Below are 20,289 nucleotides of genomic sequence, written 5' to 3'. Positions count from 1 at the left end.
TTATATTTTATATACAGCACTTAGTGTAGAAGCAGAGATGTTCAGCAGCTCATGACCTGCCCTTCAGATTGTCCCAACACTTTCTATCTCAATAGGCCATCATTTAAGTGTCAGTGGTATTTATATGCTCTGTTTTTTGGGATGCTGTTGAGAAGTGAAGCTTAAAGGGGATTTAAACCCCAAAAATGCAGTGGTGAAAACTTATTGAAAGTAGCCCTAACTTTTGCAACTTACACTCATTTTGTATATATAGAAATAATTCCAAATTGTTTTCCAGTGTGTTTATCAAGCAAATAAACTTCACTTACACTATATAAATTATTTTAATCTTATTTTCTTTAGCTTTGTAATTCACAATTGCAGCAAGCAGGCAGGGGCCATTTTGGGGACACTGTTGTAAGGCAAACTTTGTGTCACCCCAGTATGAGGGGACCTGACACTCTTGTCCATGCACTAGTTACAAAATTAGATGGTGAGGTGGGAGTGGGAATGTGAGGAGTGTAGCAAAAGCTTAGAAGCAATGAATTAAAAGTGAAAGTAACTGTCTGCCCCGTATAGGATTGGCCAACAGGTGGCAACTCTACTCTCTATGAACTTTGTGGATGGAGTTAACCCATGGCTTACTGACTTTCAGTTAAGTTAAAAGCCTGCTATTAGCATGTTTTTTTCTGTGGGCCAGTGATCCTTCTAGATAAAATAAATTTACCACCTCAGGAAAAAATGTAGTGCAGAACTGCGTTTCCATCTTATGTATCTTAAGGCATTTAAGTATTGCAAGTACTTTGATTCAGAGCACTGCACCACCGTGTTTTTCTATGATTTTTCAATGATTTCCAGGTATCCCTTGCACTGCCCTGGACAATATACAATTCAAAATTACTTCAGAGCTTGTTGTACTGCACATTTTTCTTATTAAAAAAAAAAAATTCTAAAGCCTTCTGCCTGCTGCCAGAGCAGAGTCAAGGGGGGTATACCTTTTATACCTTTTTAAAGGAAAAGTAACATTAAAAATTTTTAAGTAAAAAAATCTTTTCTACCCTGCCCCAATAATTGCCCTATCCTGCAAACCATTTAGTATTTTGAATGCTTTATTAGAAAATACCTGTTAAAACTTGGCTTCCGGTCATTTGAAGAAAGGCAATACGGTGACGCGGGGCAGAATCCACTATGTGGCGATCAATTGATCGATCCTAGCCTTCCTTCTGTATAGGAAGGAGTCAGGCTAGGATTGATCAATCAATCGCCGCATAGTGGATGCTTCCCCTGCATCGCCGTATTGCCTTTTTTCAAATGACCAAAAGCAGATATAACAGGTATTTTCTTAGAAAGCATTCAAAATACTAAATGGTTTGCAGGACAGGGCAATTATTGGGGCAGGGTAGAATAGATATTTTACTTAAAAATTTTTAGTTTACTTTTCCTTTAAGGTATATGAAAATTAGGGCTATTTTAGCTTTGCTTTTTGCACAGCACCACAAGGCTGTATGAAAAGCAGCATAAGCAGCATTTAGTCTGTAAGGTTCTTTTTAATATCATTATTATTTTATATGTGAAAACAAATCGATTTAATAATAAAAAAACAAAGAGAAAGGCAGATCGGGTATGATCTGGGCAGGCAAACAATGTTCAAGTACAGGCAGTGGTCTGCGAAGGTGGCTGGCAAACAAAGTCCAAGCACAAGATCAGAACACTGGGAAACAAAGCACGAAACAGCCCCCCACTAGAATCTGCAGAGCCACTGTGTTGGCCCGGGTGCAGACACACACAGAGCAGATTTCAGTGATTTTCAGTATGCATTTGGGTGCTGAAATCTGCTTTTGTGTGCCTGCACCCAGCCCAATGCTGCGGCTCTTGGTACTGCCTCAAAAGGCAGCATATAGAAGCAGAAGGTCTTTCTCACCCTGTGCTTATATGTAGGCAGAGAAACAGCTCAGTGTGTCATTAGCCTTACAGGGACTCGGCATGCAAATATTCAGGATAGAACAGGAGGCATGGTCATAGTACAAAAAGGCCAGCACTGCACTAGAGGAAGAGGCAGGCTTTTATTGGCCCCTAATAAGGTAATTGCCTGTAGCTGGGTCATAGCAGGTGTTAGCCAGTAAAAACAGAGAGGTGTCCTGTGGCTTAACAAAGAGGAACAGCAGCCAGTAAATACTTGGTTCTAGACCAGCCAGTTTTTGACATTACTGGGCCACTGACACATAATTTCATAGACACTATAGTAATGCCATTTGTCCTACAGTGTCATCTATATGTAATAACCAATTGGAAGATTTTCTTTTGGGGGGGTGGAATAGATACATAACTAATTGTGCACTTTGATGTATTCTTTGGGAAAGTCCTAACACAAAATCAGGAAGTCATTGTATGAAAAGGCAGATCTGTGGCTACTACAAATAAAATCTCAAACACGGTAGTCTGTAAATCCTTTGCTACACTATATTTTCTTAGCTGCACAGATTGACTTGCCTAGTTTTTCTACCTCTACAATAGAGTGCCTAAATGACCAACTGAATGGTTAGTCAGCAAATATCTTCAGTATCAAGATATTTAGAACCAGATGAAACCTGAGATTAATCTCTCATGTCAAGGGATAGCAAGGCAAGATGCCAACATCTTATTTAAGGACAGGTGCCCACCTGTATGGTTATAAAAATAAGTAAATTAAAAGAAGTCTACCCTGCATCTTTACTTGTGTTTTCCATTTGTATGCAGAGATGACTTTCTAATGAATGCTAAAAACACCAATGCTTTTGGAATGCTTTGTTTAATATTACTTCTAGAGCTGATGGCATACAAAGTATTTTTTCCACCTGTGTATTTCAGTAAGCAGAGAAATATCTGAAATATCTTTTAAATTAACTTAGAGCACCACTTAAATGGAATATGGCTGACTTGCAACCCCAAAACACTCCAGTTTTCCGGCTGAAAACTGCATATATTGGTACTTGTGATTGAGATTTGGCTTAAGTGGCTTAGGGCCTCATCTTCCATCAGCCTTCTTTCTGAATGTAATTTCTTAATCTGGACAGTAATTAATAAGTGTAACGTTTGCTTGTGATATGCAATGAGAAGGTTGAATTTGGAGGACATAGACTGAAAAGATGTGTAGGTTGCCTGTTATTAATACTGCCTGTGCATGTTAGATTAGTAAAATTGTCATTTATTTTGTTTATTTAGGGTGGAATATTAAACTGGAACCGCCTTTTTCAACCATTAAGACACCGGAATTTGGGAAATCAGGCTCAACCACAAGATCCCTCTCCTGCAACTTCTGAAGAACATGTAAGTTAGTGTGCAGATCAATTCAATGCCAAAAAAGTGCTAATCTATACTGTGACATACAAACTGCTATGTAAGTGCCAGTAGAGCATGGCTCTGGCCTTTTAAGAGCCACTCAGCAGCTCTTTGGACAACCAGATGGTGTCATTTATGTGCCTTCCAGTTGCCCAAATCCCACTTTCATAGAAAGCTTATAAGGGATACTGAGATCAGGGGGTCGATGTATTGAGGGGGTTCATTAGAGATGAGTGAATCACCCACCACCGCCACCACCACACTAATTTGGAATGTGTATAGTGTCCTTCAGTCTCCTCCTTCAACTGTCACATTTGTTCCCTCTTTCCTCCTCCCTGTACCCTTCATCATCCTCCCTTCAGCTCTCAAACTTTGTCCCTTATTCTTGCTCCCTGTGCCATCTTGATTAATTTTTTTTTCTGAGAACCACCATCAATATACTGACTGAAAAGCAATGGGAAACACATTACTTCTAGTTATTAGGCAAAACAACTTCTGGCAATACAGACAGTTTGTTGTAATAACAATTCATTTAAGTGACAACTTCACTGACCACGTTTTACTTAGCCCCACCCCTTTTCATGTCCAGGTTTTGGGACTTTATCACCAAAATATGGAAAGAAACATTGATCGTTTGGAGTCCATTAATTTGGACTGTGCACCCTAAATATGAGAATTTGGATTGAATAAATCGAATAAATATATAGATAGTGTTCTTAGACTTTTAATATTTGCAGTTAAAATTCCCTTAGTGATACAGACTGTTAAAAATGCCTATTAGAAATGGAAAACACATGTACACTGACATAAACTTTGTGGAAATCCCCTTATATTTTATTTTAAGCCCAAACAATTATTTTGTTTTAATCTTTAAGGCTCATGGAAAGTTCAGCAAAGATAAACATATATACGCTGATTTTCTAGCCTTGATATCTTGTCTTCTTTTAACTGCAGGAATTTCTTAGCAGCAGTGTCTTTATATTTTTTACTTTTGATTTTTTTAAGGGGTAGATCACTAAGACAAAATACAAATGGTCTTTATTAATTATTTAGGAATTTCAGCACTAAAGCAATAAAATCAAAGCAGTAATAATTTTATATGACCCTTGGCATTGATATTTATGATCTGATGCTGATCATGCTGCAAATTTTTGTAAAGTGTTCTTTCCAAATGATATGTTTTGTTCTGGGTCATCTTAGTGTCAGTGTCATTTTAAAAAAAATCATCAGGTGTTTTAACACAAATGAAGTACAAAGTAGGCTTAGGCTAATGCTACACAAAGCGTATGGCGCCTATTTTCGTCAAGTTGAAAGACGCTGGCCGAGAATTCGCTCCATACGCTTAAAGATCCCCCTAGCTGGGCCTGCACCCGAATGAATTGAATACACTCTGATGCAGGCACATGTTGCCGATACCCGCATAAAAACGCAGGGGGGATCTTTAAGCGTAATGAGCGTATTCTTGGAAAGCGTTTTTTGGCTTGCTGAAAATATGCATCATACACTTCGTGTGGGAAGGGTTAGAAATATTCTTTTATTTTAAAAAAACAGCTGGTTTAAACTCAAATGAAATAGCTGATGTGTGTGATTTCATGGGTGTTCACAATATGGGTCAGATTTTATCTCTCATCAGATGGCAAAACTTTCCTGTAGTTTACACTTGAGATTTTTCTTTCAGTCTCATTATATTTTCACCCATAAGACTACATTTGGCTTTTGGGAATGCGATATGCCAATCTGACACCATGCTACAAAACTTGTTTAGTGTAGTTTAGGACTGAACTAAAAATGTGAAAAAAGGCAAATTCCCATGATTAAGCCAGGTCAATGTGTTTTACTTGCAGCAATTCCAAGGTAAGTGAAGGGGAAGGCATTTTTCTGGAGATCTATTGCCTGTGGTAGTGCAGACTTACCTCAGACAACAAAACTCCCTGTGTGCCAGAGCATTCCAGAGCACTCACTTTTATATTGGTAAGACCAAGATAGAATCATATTTCTGGAAGAAAGTAGATGCCCCAAATTCTGGGAAACGAGACATTTTCAAAATAACAGCTCCCAATATAGATTTTGCAGTCCCTAGGCTTGCTAGTTTATCCCCTGGAAGCTCCAGAATTAGGAAAATGCTGCCTTAACTTGATAAAGCCAGAGAGGAAGCTGATGTTTGTAAGTAACTTTACAGTTAACAGAGATAACAATATAATACAGAAAAAAACATAAATATACAAAAAATGTATTTACAGCTCTATATGATTTTGTAATGAGAGTTAAAGGAGAAGAAAAAGCTAAGTCACTTGGGGGTGCCAAAATGTTAGGCACCCCCCAAGTGACTTGAATCGCTTACCCTGTACCCCGGGCTGGTGCCCCTGTACGGAGAGAACAGCACCAGCCCGGGGTACCTGCAGTGCTTCCTTCTTTCCTTCTTCGCATGTGCAGTAGAGTGAAAAGCCGAACTTTAACAGAGAAGTCGGCTTTTTCACTCTACTGGGCATGCTCCTGACTCACAGCCAAGACTGAACGGAGCTTGAAGGAGGAAGCGCATCGCCCCAGGTGCCCCGGGCTGGTATGGTTTTCTCCTAATAGGGGCACCAGCCCGGGGTACGAGGTAAGCGATTCAAGTCACTTGGGGGTGCCTAACATTTTAGCACCCCCAAGTGACTTAGCCTTTCCTTCCCCTTTAAGTAAATGCAAAGATGTGTATTAGAATATTGAATGTACTTTCTTAGGCATCTTTTCTTCGAGTTTTGTCAATTTAAATAATTATTCAGCCTACAGCCTCAGACTTAAATTGGGTCATGGAACTCCACAATGGCATCCTGTTACATAGGAATCTGTGCAGTAGAAACGATGTTTTTTAAAATGTTAATGCACAGTTACATCTTATTTCACCAATTTTAAACATAGGAACCAAGAAATCACAAAACAAAGATTTACTGAATACAGTATGCATGTCCTGTGTGATTTGGATCTGGGACCTCTTCTTTGTTTTTCTGACATCTGGATGGGGGCAAATATTTGGAACTGATATCATGCTGTGTTTATTACTGTACATGTTTTTTTATTTGCTGTAAACTTTTAAGGGTGAAGACACACTGAGCTACTAGTAGCAGCTACTTTTTTTATGGCTACTAAACTCCAGAAAATACCCTGCCATAGACGATACTGCGAATTGCCTAAAACACATGATCAGCATTGTCTATTTTAGTAGCCTCAAGTAGCTGCTACTAGTAGCTCCGTGTGTCTTCACTCTAAGGGCAATTTTGTGGCTATTCCCTTCCATCTAATATGCTTATATTTTGAAAGACAGCGTTTATCTATGGATAGTTATTTGTCCTGCATAAACAATGTACAAATATGTGATCTGTTATCTGGAAACCCATTATCCAGAAAGCTCTGAATTATGGAAAGGTAATCTCCCATAGACTCTATTTAAATCAAATAATTTTTTTTCTGCAATAATAAAACAGTACCATCTACTTGATCCCAATTAAGCTATAAGTAATCCTTACTGGAGGCAAAACAATCTTTTTGAATTTAATTAATGTTTGAATAATTTTTAATAGACTTAAAGTATGGAGATCAAAATTTCAAAAAATATCCATTATGCGGAAAAGCCCAGGTCCCGAGTATTCTGGATAACAGGTCCAATACCTATATTAGTAATTATTATTTAAAGTGTAAAGCCACACATTTTGTGCTACAAACAAAAATACAAATTTGAATTACTACAAAGCATCCTTTTAATTATTTCTTTATATACATTTTGCCTTTTTACCCTGATGCCTGGATTATATTGTTATATCACAGCTGCCATGATGATAATCACAAATCAGCTTGTGTGCCATTGGTACCAATCCTTTAAAGGAACAGTAACACCAACAAAATGAAAGTGTATAAAAGTAACTAAAATATAATGTGCTGCTGCCCTGCACTGGTAAGAGTTGTGTGTTTACTTCAGAAAGTCTACTATAATTTATATAAATAAGCTGCTGTGTAGCCATGGGGGCAGCCATTCAAAGGCGAAAAGGCACAGGCACTTAGCAGATAACAGATAAAACACTATTGTATTCTGTAGAACGTATCTGTTATCTGCTATGTAACCTGTGCCTTTTCTCCTTTTTTCCAGCTTGAATGGCTGCCCCCATGGCTACACAGCAGCTTATTTATATAAACTATAGTAGTGTTACTGTAGCAAACACACCAGTTTTACCACTGCAGGGCAACAGTGCATTATATTTTTATTACTTTAAAGCTCTTTCATTTTTTGGTGTTACTGTTCCTTTAAATAGGTTTGCATGTTTTTTTCTTAATGCTTTGTTCCACAAGTTACATTCCCTTTTAGTGCTCTGTAATAGATCATGATAGACCTTCTGTAAAGGGTTTTAGAATTTGCAAAGGAACAATATCACCCACATTTATCTGTGCTTTACTTTTATTTTTTGGTTAAATAAAAATGTTTCTGTGTAACAATACCCGCATGTTATTTAAAGCAATCAGGTCAGAGAAAATTACAAATCCTCCTACAGGACCTCTTCTGGCCAGAGACAGGAACTACTCTCCATTTTATTCATCATCTTTAGTTATTCCTAATGGTAATATGAAGAAGTAATCTACAAAAATCTTGTTATTTCTGTTAAATTACTCAGGAGAAGTCACAGAAATAAAATGGCATTTACAGTGCCAGACTGGGAGTAAGAAGCAGCCCTGGCAAAAAAAAAATAAAATAATCAAAGCAGCCCACATAAAAACATGTGACTTCTCCTATATATATTGTCAAACATATATTGGGTTAAAACTGCCAATACCAGATATGTATCGTTTCATGGAGATTTCTGACTTCTATAAATCAAAAACTCCCAGCAGTAAATTACAGAATTCTGCTGTATTTAAAATGGGTAAATATGTCTTTGTGTGGCTGAACAGTTTAATGCCGAATATGTATAGATTTACCAAACTGTGTGGCGTATAGAGGCACCCAAATATAAGTAGTGCATATGAATTTTCACTTCTGACACTCTAAACGCTGCAATATAACCTCCCGGTATGTGTATTATGTGCCATAAGACCCACTAACAAGTATGTAGACCCTAGATGCCCAATATGCATAGATTTACCAAAATATGTGGCATGCAGAGGAACCCAAATCGATGTGCAGGAGACAAAATTTCCATGTGCAAAACGATGCGGAATGCAATAAAATTAACTAAATTCAATAAAACCACTAAAATCTACACTTTTTTTCCACTTAGTGCAATCAGCAGTCAGAATCAGAGTTTGAATATTTTGCCTTGGTGAACACCACCTATGAAGAACTGGAAACGCAATAAAATGGCTAAAAAAAAAACAATAAAATAACTAAAAATGCACCAATATCACTAAAAATGAAACATAATCACTGAAATAACATATAAAAGGCATTATGTAGTGTGGTTAGCGAATACCCTATTTGCAATGACAATAAAAATTTCAGGCAAAAAAAAACAAAACACCACAGTGCAATAAAAGAAGTGTGTTTCATTGTGTATACACTTGGAAAAATGCAGGTTGTATGCATATGTGTGTGCATGTGCAAGTAGGTGTAATTGCTGTGAATGTTATGAGGCTGCAGATCTGACTGGAGGCGCTGGAAGCAATGCAGGAACCGGAGGAGGCTGCCTGCTGCACTGGATATGGTTGGGGCGTCACTGTGGGGAGAAGGAAGAGCGGCCTTAGCACTCCCAATAGGATCTTGCCCCAGGGGCCACTCGTTCCCCGTCTCTGCTCATTGCCTAGGGACTGGGGAGCGAAGGAGCAGCTTTAAAAGTGCTGCAGAACGTAGATTCTACATTCTGTGGCACTTAAAGCATTAAAGGAACAGTAACACGAAAAAATGAAAGTGTATAAAAATAATTACGTTATTATGTACTGTTGCCCTGTGCTGGTACACCTGGTGTGTTTGCCTCAGAAAGACTACTATAGTTTATATAAACAAAGCCGCTGTGTAGCCATGGGGGCAGCCATTCAAAGGAGAAAAGGCACAAGCACACAGCAGATAACAGATAAAGCCCCATTATATTCTACAGAGCTTATCTGTTATCTGCTATGTATCATGCTACGTTTTCTTTACTTTGCGCTCGTTCTCTGCGCTCGCTGCTTAATCCGAGCGCAGAGAAAGATCACAAAGTAAAGAACCCCCTAGAGAACGAGCGATGGGGGGTTAACAGTGGCCCCTGGGGAGCGATCGCCCAGGGGCCTCATAGAAAAAGTCGGGCACGTAGATTCTACGTGTCCGACTTTTTCTTCTCTCTCCCTCACTTCCTGTACTCCCCCTCCCCGCTTCCTGTAACGCTACTCACCGGTTCCTGCTGCTGTGCCTGCGTCTCCTGTCTGCCTCCTGCGATTCTCCAGCGATCTTCAGCTCTTGGACCCCAAGTAAGTGCTACATACACACACAAACACACATACACACACATATTGCACTAATACTTACACACACACACATACATTTTGGGGTGGGTTTGGACACTCACACACATGCATTCAAAACACATTTTACCATGTGTACACACTCACTTACACACTTATGTAATTTTGTAAAAAAAAAATTTTTATCGCGTCTTTTTTCTTGCCTGAAAAAAGTGTTTTATTGCCATTGCGGATAGCGTATTCGCTAACCGCACTGCGCAATACCTTTTGTGTATTATTTTGGTGTTTTTATAAAATTTTCTGTGATTTGGGTGCATTTTTAGTCATTTTATTGCATTTTTAGCCATTTTATTGCATTTCCAGTTATGCATAGTTGTTGTTCGCTTGACTTTGTCTGTAAAACTAATTTGCCCAAGCCAGAATACTCAAACTGTTATTCTGACTGCAGATATCACTAGGAAAAAAAAAACCCATTGATTTTAGGGTTTTTCTTTGTGATTTTAGCGATTTTATTGCATTTCATATTGTTCTTTGTTATTGGACTTGTACATGGACATTTTGTCTGCTGTATTTCAATTTGGCTTCCTCTGTACCCCACGTAGTTTGGTAAATCCATGCATATTGGGCATCAAACTGTTCAGTAGGCCCCCGGCGTTCATATTTATGGTGTTTTATGTTGGTACGTTATGAAATGTGGGGTATATAATGGGGCAAAATGCAAGCTTTGTAACAATTTTCAGAAATGTTATAAAAACCATTCTGTTTAGTATAGCTTTGTAGTTTGGTAGTTTGCAGTAGAAAGATGTATTTACCCATTTTTTTTTTTTGTCAGAATGTGTACTTTCAGAAAATATATGGTTTTCTAAGGTCTCTGTACTGTTAGGGGGTCTTATGGCACATAATACACATACCGGGTGCAAAAATTGCACAAGCCGGAGCGTCATTCGTGAAAATTCATATGCACTATTTTCATTTGGGTGACCCTGTACTCTGCATAGTTTGGTAAATCTATGCATATAAGGCATCAAACTGTTCAGTAGACCTCTGGTGTTCCTATTTGGGGTGATTTTCCTTTGTACGCAAGAAATTGTGTGAGATAAATGCGGCAAATTGCAACATTTTTAGTAGATTTTCTGAAATTTCCTAGAAACCACTAGCTTTAGGAAAGCTTTGCAGATTGGTACTTTGGTGTAGAAAGGACTCTTTACCCATGTTGGATTTGTCTGAACGTGTACTTTCCAAAAATATATGGTTTTCAGGGGTAACCCTATATTTCTGCAGTTTCTCTCCCACATAAAACTGCCATGTGTTTATGAATTAGGTAAAGGTAAGCCATGAAATTAGTGTGCACAAGGTATATTTTGGGGTCTCTAAGTGCCATGTGCTTTGATAGACCTATGTACAGTGGGCATCAAACTGTTCAGTAGACCTCTGGGGTTCATATTTAGGGTGTTTTATCTTGGTACCTAATGACCTAAACAAAATAAGATGCTGCATATTGGAAGTTTTGAGGTGATTTTTGGAAATGTTATAAAATCGACAAACTTAGGAAACCTTTGCGGCTTGGTACTTTTGAGTAGAAAGACATGGGTACCCATTTTAGATTTCGGGGAATGTGTACTTTACAAAAATATATGACTTTCTGGGGTGAGTGTATTTTACTAACTTTATCCCACATATAATGATGTAAATGTGTTGATTTTGCAGAAGCTGAAATGACAGAAATGATAGATCATATGGTGTATGTTCACATTGGAGCCCCTACATGCCACATACTTAGGTAAACCTATACATATTGGGCATCATACTGTTCAGTGGACCCCTGGCGTTCAAATTCAGGGTGTTTTATCTTGGTACCTAATGATACATGGGAGATAAGCTGCTGTAAACTGGAAGCTTTGAGAGGATTTTTGGAAATATTATCAAAATTGCCAACTTTAGCAAAGCTTTGCGACTTGGTACTTTGGAGTAGAAAGACACAGGTACCCATTTTAGATTCGGGGGAATGTGTACTTTCCAAAAATATATGGCTTTCTGGGGTGAGCATACTTTTTTTGTAGCGTTGTCCCACACAAAATGATGTAAATGTGTTGATTTTGCAGAAGCTGAAATGGCAGATCATATGGTATATGTTCACATTGGGGCCCCTACATGCCACATACTTGGGTAAACCTATACATATTGGGCATCATACTGTTCAGTGGACCTCTGGTGTTCAAATTTAGGGTGTTTTATGTTGGTACCTAATGCTATATGGGAGATAAGATGCTGCAAAGTGGAAGCTCTGAGGGGATTTTTGGAATTGTCATCAAAATTGCTAACTTTAGAAATGCTTTGCGGCTTGGTACTTTGGAGTAGAAACACATGGGTACCCATTTTAGATTCGGGGGAATGTGTACTTTCCAAAAATATATGGCTTTCTGGGGTGAGCGTACTTTTTTTGTAGCTTTATCCCACACAATATGATGTAAATGTGTTGATTTTGCAGAAGCTGGAATGACAGAAATGATAGATCATATGGGGGTATGTGCACAATGGGGCCCCTTCATGCACATACTTAGGTAAACCTATACATATTGGGCATCAAACTGTTCAGTGGACCCCTGGCGTTCATATTTAGGGTGTTTTATCTGGTTACTTTATGACCTGTAAGAGATAAGATACTATAGACAGGAAGCTTTGAAGCGATTTTTAATAAATTTCACAAATTTTGATAAAAACCAATAACTTTAGGAAAGCATTGCAACTTGGTAGTTTGGAGTAGAGAGACAGTTCTATCTATTCTGGATTCCACAGAATCTGTTCTTTCTAAAAATGTATAATTTTCTGGGATAAACCTTATGTTAGTGGAATTTGTGACCTTGAAATCTAAAGTATGCAGCTTTCTTGAGCATTGCTTTGGAAATTTGGTAGGGTACTGCTGGGATTTTTTGACCTATACAAGTGAGAAATCTCCATAAAACTATATATATTTGGTATTGGCACGTTCAGGAGACGTTCAGGGACTTTACAAATCAGTTGTATTTTTGTGCAGAAAATAATTTTTGTTTCTGGTGTATGTGTTGATATTATGGAAAATATAATTTTTTTTAATTTTTTAGACATTTAGAAGCCTATATCTTGTTACAGAATTGTAATTACACAACAATTCCACCACATTTTGAAAGCTTAGGTTGTCCTGAAAAAAACAATATATAGTTTTCCTGGGTAAACTAAAAGTCCCCCCAAGGAAAAGCCCCTAAAGTGAAACAGTGCAAAATGTTCAAAAACTGTCTGGCAGTAGAAGTTCCACTTTGGTCCAAAACGACTGGCAGTGAAAGGGTTAAAGTGGGAGACAGTGGAGCAGAGTGGCCCATTGAGTAAATTGCTAGTCCAAGCTTAGGCATTTATAGCAAATGCTGAGCCATCAGTGTCAGTCATTGTAGAAATGATGCAGACTTAGTAAAAAAAAAAAAAAAAAGAATCTTTAAAGGAACAGTAACACCAAAAAATGAAAGTGTATAAAAGTAACTAAAATATAATGTGCTGCTGCCCTGCACTGGTAAAAGTTGTGTGTTTACTTCAGAAAGTCTACTATAATTTATATAAATAAGCTGCTATGTAGCCATGGAGGCAGCCATTCAAATGAGAAAAGGCACAGGCACATAGCAGATAACAGATAAAACCCCATTGTATTCTACAGAACTTATCTGTTATCTGCTGTGTAACCTGTGCCTTTTCTCCTTTTTTCCAGCTTGAATGGCTGCCCCCGTGGCTACACAGCAGCTTATTATATAAATTATAGTAGTGTTACTGTAGCAAACACACCAGTTTTACCAGTGCAGGGCAACAGTGCATTATATTTTTATTACTTTAAAGCTCTTTCATTTTTTGGCGTTACTGTTCCTTTAAATAAAAAAAAAGTAAAGGAAAAAAGTAATGGTAAAGCCTGGGAGTGATGATATAAACATATAGAAAGTTCTTAGTGTGAAGGACTGATTTAACAGGTATAAAAGTAGTTTTTACAGTGGCCTTTTTATTTTTTTTTATGGAAAATGGATTTTCTAACATGCTGAGAGCATTGTTACATAGGGCTGAAAAATGTTCAACCCTCCAAGTAAACCCAAGTAAGCCCAGCACACACTGTGGTTGTTTAATACGATTTGGACAGTAAAAGTGAACCACTCCTTTAACATTTTTCATTAATCAGGTGAAAATAAACACTAACACTAAACACTAACTTCAGGGATGTTTTTTAGCCTGAATTTATCGTCAAGCTGAGAATCAGCCCTGTTTGGCATTAGTCTTAAAAGAAATATTAATGTTGTATACAATATTTTACAGAATTGTACTGTTTACTTTGAGAAACTGTATGTATGGCTTCTAAAGTGTTAAAGTGATGCTGACACTAAAAAAAAACAACTTTTCAAAATATTAATGTACATAAAAAGTTACCAACAGCTTGTGTTAATAATTTTTCACTGATAGGGCTGCTTATGTAAGTAATTGTTACTTGTAGTTCCTAAACCTGACTGTTTTGCCAACCTGACTGTCCCTTCTCAGCCTGTCAGTTATAGCTTCTAATGCTAACGGCCTCCTGCTGCACAAATATGGCAGCCCCCTCATAGAGGAACATGGGGGATCAGATAAAAAAAAGCATTGGGCAAATACTTTTAAGGTAAAATTAAAAATAGCATGAAAATGCAATGTTATAGATATAAAAAAAGGTTTAGTTTTTGGTGTCAGTATCTCTTTAAGTTAAACCTGCGTACAGAATTAGTGGTTAAAAGGGTGAACTTTCTGAGAGCAGTTATCAGCAAGTTTTTAAAAAACAGGCTGTTTCTAAGCATTATACTGAAAGTTATTAATAATAATTGTACCCAGGGGAATTGAAGCACTACTTACTGCTTCTTAATAAAAGGAACTTGCACACCTGTCTTACAGGAAAAGGAACAATGTGACGGATCTAAATGACTATTCCTCTACTGAAATACTTAATAAATAAAACAAACATATTTCTGTAGATAAGAAACAAAAATCCCTTTGGGGTTATCTGTTAATCTTGCACTAAACTAACATTGGAAGCAATGAGGGCTGTTGCTTACAGTTCAGCACATACTGTAGCAAGGATTTATACAGTGTGAAATTACTTCTCTCAGTTTGTGTTACTTTATAAAAATGTCACAAAATACATTGCCATATTGAGTCAATGTTTCCAATTTAATTGATTTTAGCTTTTTAAAATGAATGTGGTGGAGTACAGTTTCTTATTTAACAATCAGATAAATAATCTAAGATTCCTTTGGGCATCATTTCTATACATTTTTCTTCAAATCTTCACAGTAAAGGCATGTAGAGACAATTTACCAAGCAGTTTATTGACAATTGTAATTCATATGAAGTCAAAGGCATTTTCATTTTAGTATGTACCAGTCAATCTTTTCACTTAGCTGCATATTGGTAAATGGAATAAGTGCTAGGTCAAATCTTACCTAGTCCCAGGGTATAAGTTATTACATTTTGCATCTTTGTTCTGTCTCAAGTAACATAATAGATTATTTCATGCCCAGTTATCTCTAAGAAATGCATGGATAGTGGAGCATTAACATAAATTTTTGTGATCAGATAAATTAACCCAATTATCAGTTCATATGGCATAAATAATAATAATATGGAAAACCTTTCAAGCCTGACATGATAAAATATTGCACTAAAAGTGAATCTTATGGATCAAGGGAATACCCCACTTCTAAATTCCCATTCGTTAAAACACAAGCCATGGCATTGCAGCTATTTTTCTGACTCTTACCCCATATATAAGAAAAGACACCAAGTTTGCACAGGAGCAGCATAACAACCAATAAGATGTTTGCCTTTAAGTAGGTGACCAGTAAGTGTTACCTGCTGACTGCTAAGGGTTAATGCCTCTGGGCAAACCTCGTGCCTTTTATTACATAACCCCCCCCCCCATTCCTTGAGCAGCGTAACTATATTAGAAATATTTTTTATTTTGCCCAGATTCATTTTTACACTGAACTGTTCCTTTAAAGTGTTGTTCTAATTTGTAGGTGCATAGTATTATTTAGATTAAATACAAATAAATAATATTTTTAGCTGGTAGTTGGCAGCAATACTTTCTATTCACATGCTATACTTAGAGCACTGACTAAAAAGTAAATTAGAGCTGTCATTGTTTAAGGAATTGTAGACCGAGATAATTATCAGAGAGAGATGTTAATCAAGTCCTTTGTCAGTAAATCGAGAAATACTGGTCCAGTGGCAAATATACATACAAATCAGCCATTAAACCAAACTTGTCCACTGCAATTGGGAATAATGTTCTATTATCTAAACTGTCTTCTTTTTAGTATGACATGGTAAGTTTGTTCTCTAGACTCCCAGGACATGTTATTTAAAACATGTATATTTACAGATATTTCTCAGCCTCATTCAGATTTGTTTTTGGAATTGCTGACTGTTGTTTCCCAATGGCAGAAATTTCCTTTTGGAACTCTTTTGTCATCATAGTGAGGAAAGCTCTCAACCCACCTGTTGTACACATAACCGAGACAGAAACTAAAGTTGAAACTAAAGTTTTAAACCGTTTGTAACAAGATGACTCAATACACACAGTCTATGACTACTAGAGCTTTTAACTTCAGTCAATAGCACTGACTCTCCTGGTTCTGAAACACCAGAGGGAAAAGCCAAAAGCACAAATATTTAATCAACTGAATTGCTGGCAACAAATTCTCTCTAGAATGAAAGTTAAAATAATTTGCTGTTTGTCTTTGTTGGCAGGTTGCACAGCTGATGGAAATGGGGTTTTCCAGGGCAGATGTCTTATTTGCGCTAAGGGCTTCAAACAATGACATCAATATTGCCACCAATTTTTTATTGCAACGGTGATATTTGATGAAAACATTTTTATTGTAACATATAAGAGCCTTTTCTAAATAATGCTTGAACAAATATTTTTATAAAAACTCTGCTTCTTTGTTGGTGTTGTATAATTCAAATGATCATAACAGCACCGTTTCACCCATTTATATTTGTTGTACCTCTTCCTTTTCATTTTCTTTGGATTTATAAAGAAATTTTTCAGACTGCTGCTCAAAAACAATAATTACATGACAAACAACGTGTTTCAAATTAGATACGTATTAAAATAAGGCAAAAACGATGTTTCTTTTTATATTAATTTGCAGTTTGTTTAGAGTCTTATGAATTATGCATGTGATTATTTGTTAAAATATCATTTTGGGATTAAATTGTATAAAACATATTTGATGGAATTAAAATGTATTTGCTGATTTTCATTTGGATCTAACAGTAGTATCTTATTTCAGAACAGCGTGCGAACATTACAAAAACATAGATTTTAATCAAATGCAATTTTTACTAAATGAAATTTCTATTAAAAACTTTCTTTTTTATATGGTAACTAAATTACTTTTGTAACAAAGGAACATTTTGGCACCTAAACATTTACGAAGATTGCCCAGCTTTTTTTTCCACAAAACCTCAGGCAATCAGAAATGTGCCCCTAACATTGGAGAGATTTAAGGGATACTATTCTACTTATAAACACCTCACACTTTTTGAAGATAACTATATCTAATTGTTATTATATGCCATGTCAGTATCAACAACCCAGGCCTCACTTGCCTAAACTTGAATAAACTTAAAATTTTCTGTTTATCTACAAAGGTTATTTGAGAGGTATTATTTTAAGTGCCCCGCTAGGGAATGTTACCAGTGACCTGAAATGGTGGTGTGTGGAAGTTGTGCCTGCCCAGGATTTGTTATAATAAAGCATTTAAAATAATTTTCCTATGTCTGAAGCAGTGTGGCTTAAGGCTACTAAAAAAACGTTGCGTTGCAGTAAAACGTGGTAATACACATACCAATATGACTTGAAATCTTGTCTGTTGGTGACTCCCATAGGAGCCTGCGAATACCTGTACCTCTCCCATTTCTGTTGACATTTGGTTCATGCACAAAATGAGTGGGCAGTTATACTTTGACGTTTATGTTTGTGCAATATAAGACCATTTAGCTCATGGACCAGAGGTTAAATAAACTTAAGATTCTCTTTCTTTTATCTGCAAAACTGCCAAGATATAGTATTAAATACGTAGGATAAGTCACTGTTACTTCCTGTTTTTCTGTAACATATGATGAGGTCACGCTTAGGGTGCAGGGTGATGTGACACCTAGGGGCACATTTACAAAAGCACGAACGCTCTGAGCGTATTTTTGCCGACTTTTTCGTATGCCGCACGACTTTTTCGGACGTTTGCACGAAAAAATCGGAAAGGTTTTACCGCTGTTTACAATTGTTCGGTATGAAAATTTTGTGACTTTCGGATCGCCAATACGATATTATCGTGACTAATATGATTTTTTCGTAAGCATTTTCGTGATATTTGCGATCTTACGAAATTTTCGTTTCCAATACGATTTTTTCCCATTCGTGATTCGGATTTGTGGATTAGTAAATGTGCCCCCTAGACTGTTTGCGAATGGCTATTTATTTATATATATATATATATATACAGTATATATATATATATATATATATATATATATATATATATATAGTAAAATTTGACTACTTTGTATTTGGAATATGTTGAAAAAGATAACTTAGTAATGTTTTTTTATAACCTATTTTGTAATCTTTACCATGAAAAACAGTACAAGCTAAATTAGTATATAGACATATTTGCAAAACTAACTTATTATTCAACTGTTATTATCCGTGGCTTGTTACAAATGTATCCATACACAGATGTGAAATGATTTCAGAATATCGGGAAATAATTTCAAATATCAGGAAATGCTTTATAAATGTAAAAAAAATAAAAAGCAAGAAAATAAAACCTTTTTCACAATTTGGTGTTCTGGGAAAGTCCTTTAATGCAGCAAACAATTTTTCAGATGTTTTACCCAGGTTTTCGAGGTAACGGTGATAGGTAACAATGATAAACACTGCTAAGATTTCCAGCTACATGTATGGGATCCAATATTGCCTTTCTCAAAAGCTTGTGTTACCATTAGTTCTATTTCTTTCTTAAAATCATTTGTGAGATCATAGTGACCAGGAATTTCCAGTTGCCCCTGTGCTTCCTACCTATAACTGTTCTTAACTGCTACCTTTATCAGCCTTCCTGATAACTATATCGTTATTAGTTTTAAGGGCTTGTAGGACTGACCTTTTTTAATAGTTAAAGTACATTTTTTCTTTTTTTACATGTTTTCCATACTTGTTTTACTTCATGTTTTTTCAAAGGCATACAGTAATTAATTATTTACATCATGGACAAATGAGCTTTTATTCTTAAAACTCATTAAATCCGCTGCATTATTACCCTTATTGGTGTCCTTAACATCTGAAATAGCAAATTGTTTTTAATTTAATGTTTCTTAAGAATATTTGAAATTATATCTCCCATGTAGCATACTCTGTATCTTAAGTAGAGACAAATCCTAGCTATTTATTTAAAAGAGACAGTTTAGCAGGCGGAAAAGAGGAAATATTATTTGCAAGGTTATTTACCCTATATTGTTGCAAATCCTCTTTGGGTACTGGGCTCTGGTGTTTGATTCTCTTGGAATAAAGGTCCTAATGTGGAACAAAAGTTGGACACAAATGTTATGTGAATAAATATATTTTACTTATCTAGTGTGTGCTGGTCCTACCCACAGCAGCCCTTAGGTATTATGCCTGCCCAAAAAGTCAATCAAGCCCCATTTAAAGCTGTTAAGAATAATGTAATATCTAAAAAATACATCTTGACCTAGCGATAATGTCAGATGTATTTTTCATTCCATTGATTTTTACTTAGTTGGGTTATTAATTTGATTTATTTACCTTGTGGACCATTCCAGATCATAAAAATATCATCTACGTATTTTATCCAGGAAACTATATTCAGAATAAACCTTCTCCTTAGGGAATACATTCTCTTCACAGCAGCTAACATGGGAGTGCATGTATTTCCCATTTTCATTTTCTGTGTCTAAAGAAAGAAATGACCCTCAAATTTAAAGTAGTGGAGATAATGTACAAAACTCAGTGAAATAATTATAATTAGAAGCTTATACAGGTATAGGACCCGTTATCCAGAATGCTCGGGACCAAGGGTATTCCGGATAAGGGGTCTTTCCGTAATTTGGATCTTCATACCTTAAGTCTACTAAAAAATCAATAAAACATTAATTAAACCCAATAGGATTGTTTTGCATCCAATAAGGATTATTTATATCTTGGTTGGGATCAATTACAAGGTATTGTTTTATTACTACAAAGGAAAAGGAAATCAGTTTAAAAATTCTGAATTATTTGATTAAAATGAAGTCTATGGGAGACGGGCATTCCGTAATTCGGAGCTTTCTGGATAACGGGTTTCCGGATAAGGGATCCCATACCTGTACTTGAATAATAAACTGTCATTTGTCTGCTTTAGGATATTTGCGTAAAGCATTTTCTTCTGGTATAATCCAGCCTTTTTATAAAATCTTTGTTTTATTAACTAATTTACCTTCCCTTGAAACCAAGGTTCCCACACCCTCTGTCTTCATGTTTTTTGTTATTAATTAAATAAT

General features: G+C 36.4%; 1 protein-coding gene across 7 annotated transcripts in view; it reads left to right on the top strand.

Annotated features, from left to right (window-relative positions):
- ubac2 (UBA domain containing 2) overlaps positions 1 to 17,114 on the top strand; it is a 78,703-nt gene extending 61,589 nt beyond the window's left edge. For 6 of the 7 annotated variants that reach the window (XM_012956595.3, XM_012956602.3, XM_012956594.3 and 3 more), the window contains 2 exon segments: positions 3,181 to 3,285; positions 16,480 to 17,114. In XM_012956595.3, coding sequence (XP_012812049.1) covers positions 3,181 to 3,285; positions 16,480 to 16,587 — 213 coding nt within the window. In that variant the 3' untranslated portion in view covers positions 16,588 to 17,114. 7 annotated transcript variants of the gene reach the window in all.
- The last annotated feature ends 3,175 nt before the right edge of the window (positions 17,115 to 20,289 follow it).

This window comes from Xenopus tropicalis, chromosome 2, assembly GCF_000004195.4.
Source record: "Xenopus tropicalis strain Nigerian chromosome 2, UCB_Xtro_10.0, whole genome shotgun sequence".
Lineage (NCBI taxonomy): Eukaryota > Metazoa > Chordata > Amphibia > Anura > Pipidae > Xenopus > Xenopus tropicalis.
Note: the sequence above shows the minus strand (reverse complement) of the source record. Positions and strands in the feature narration are given on the sequence as shown.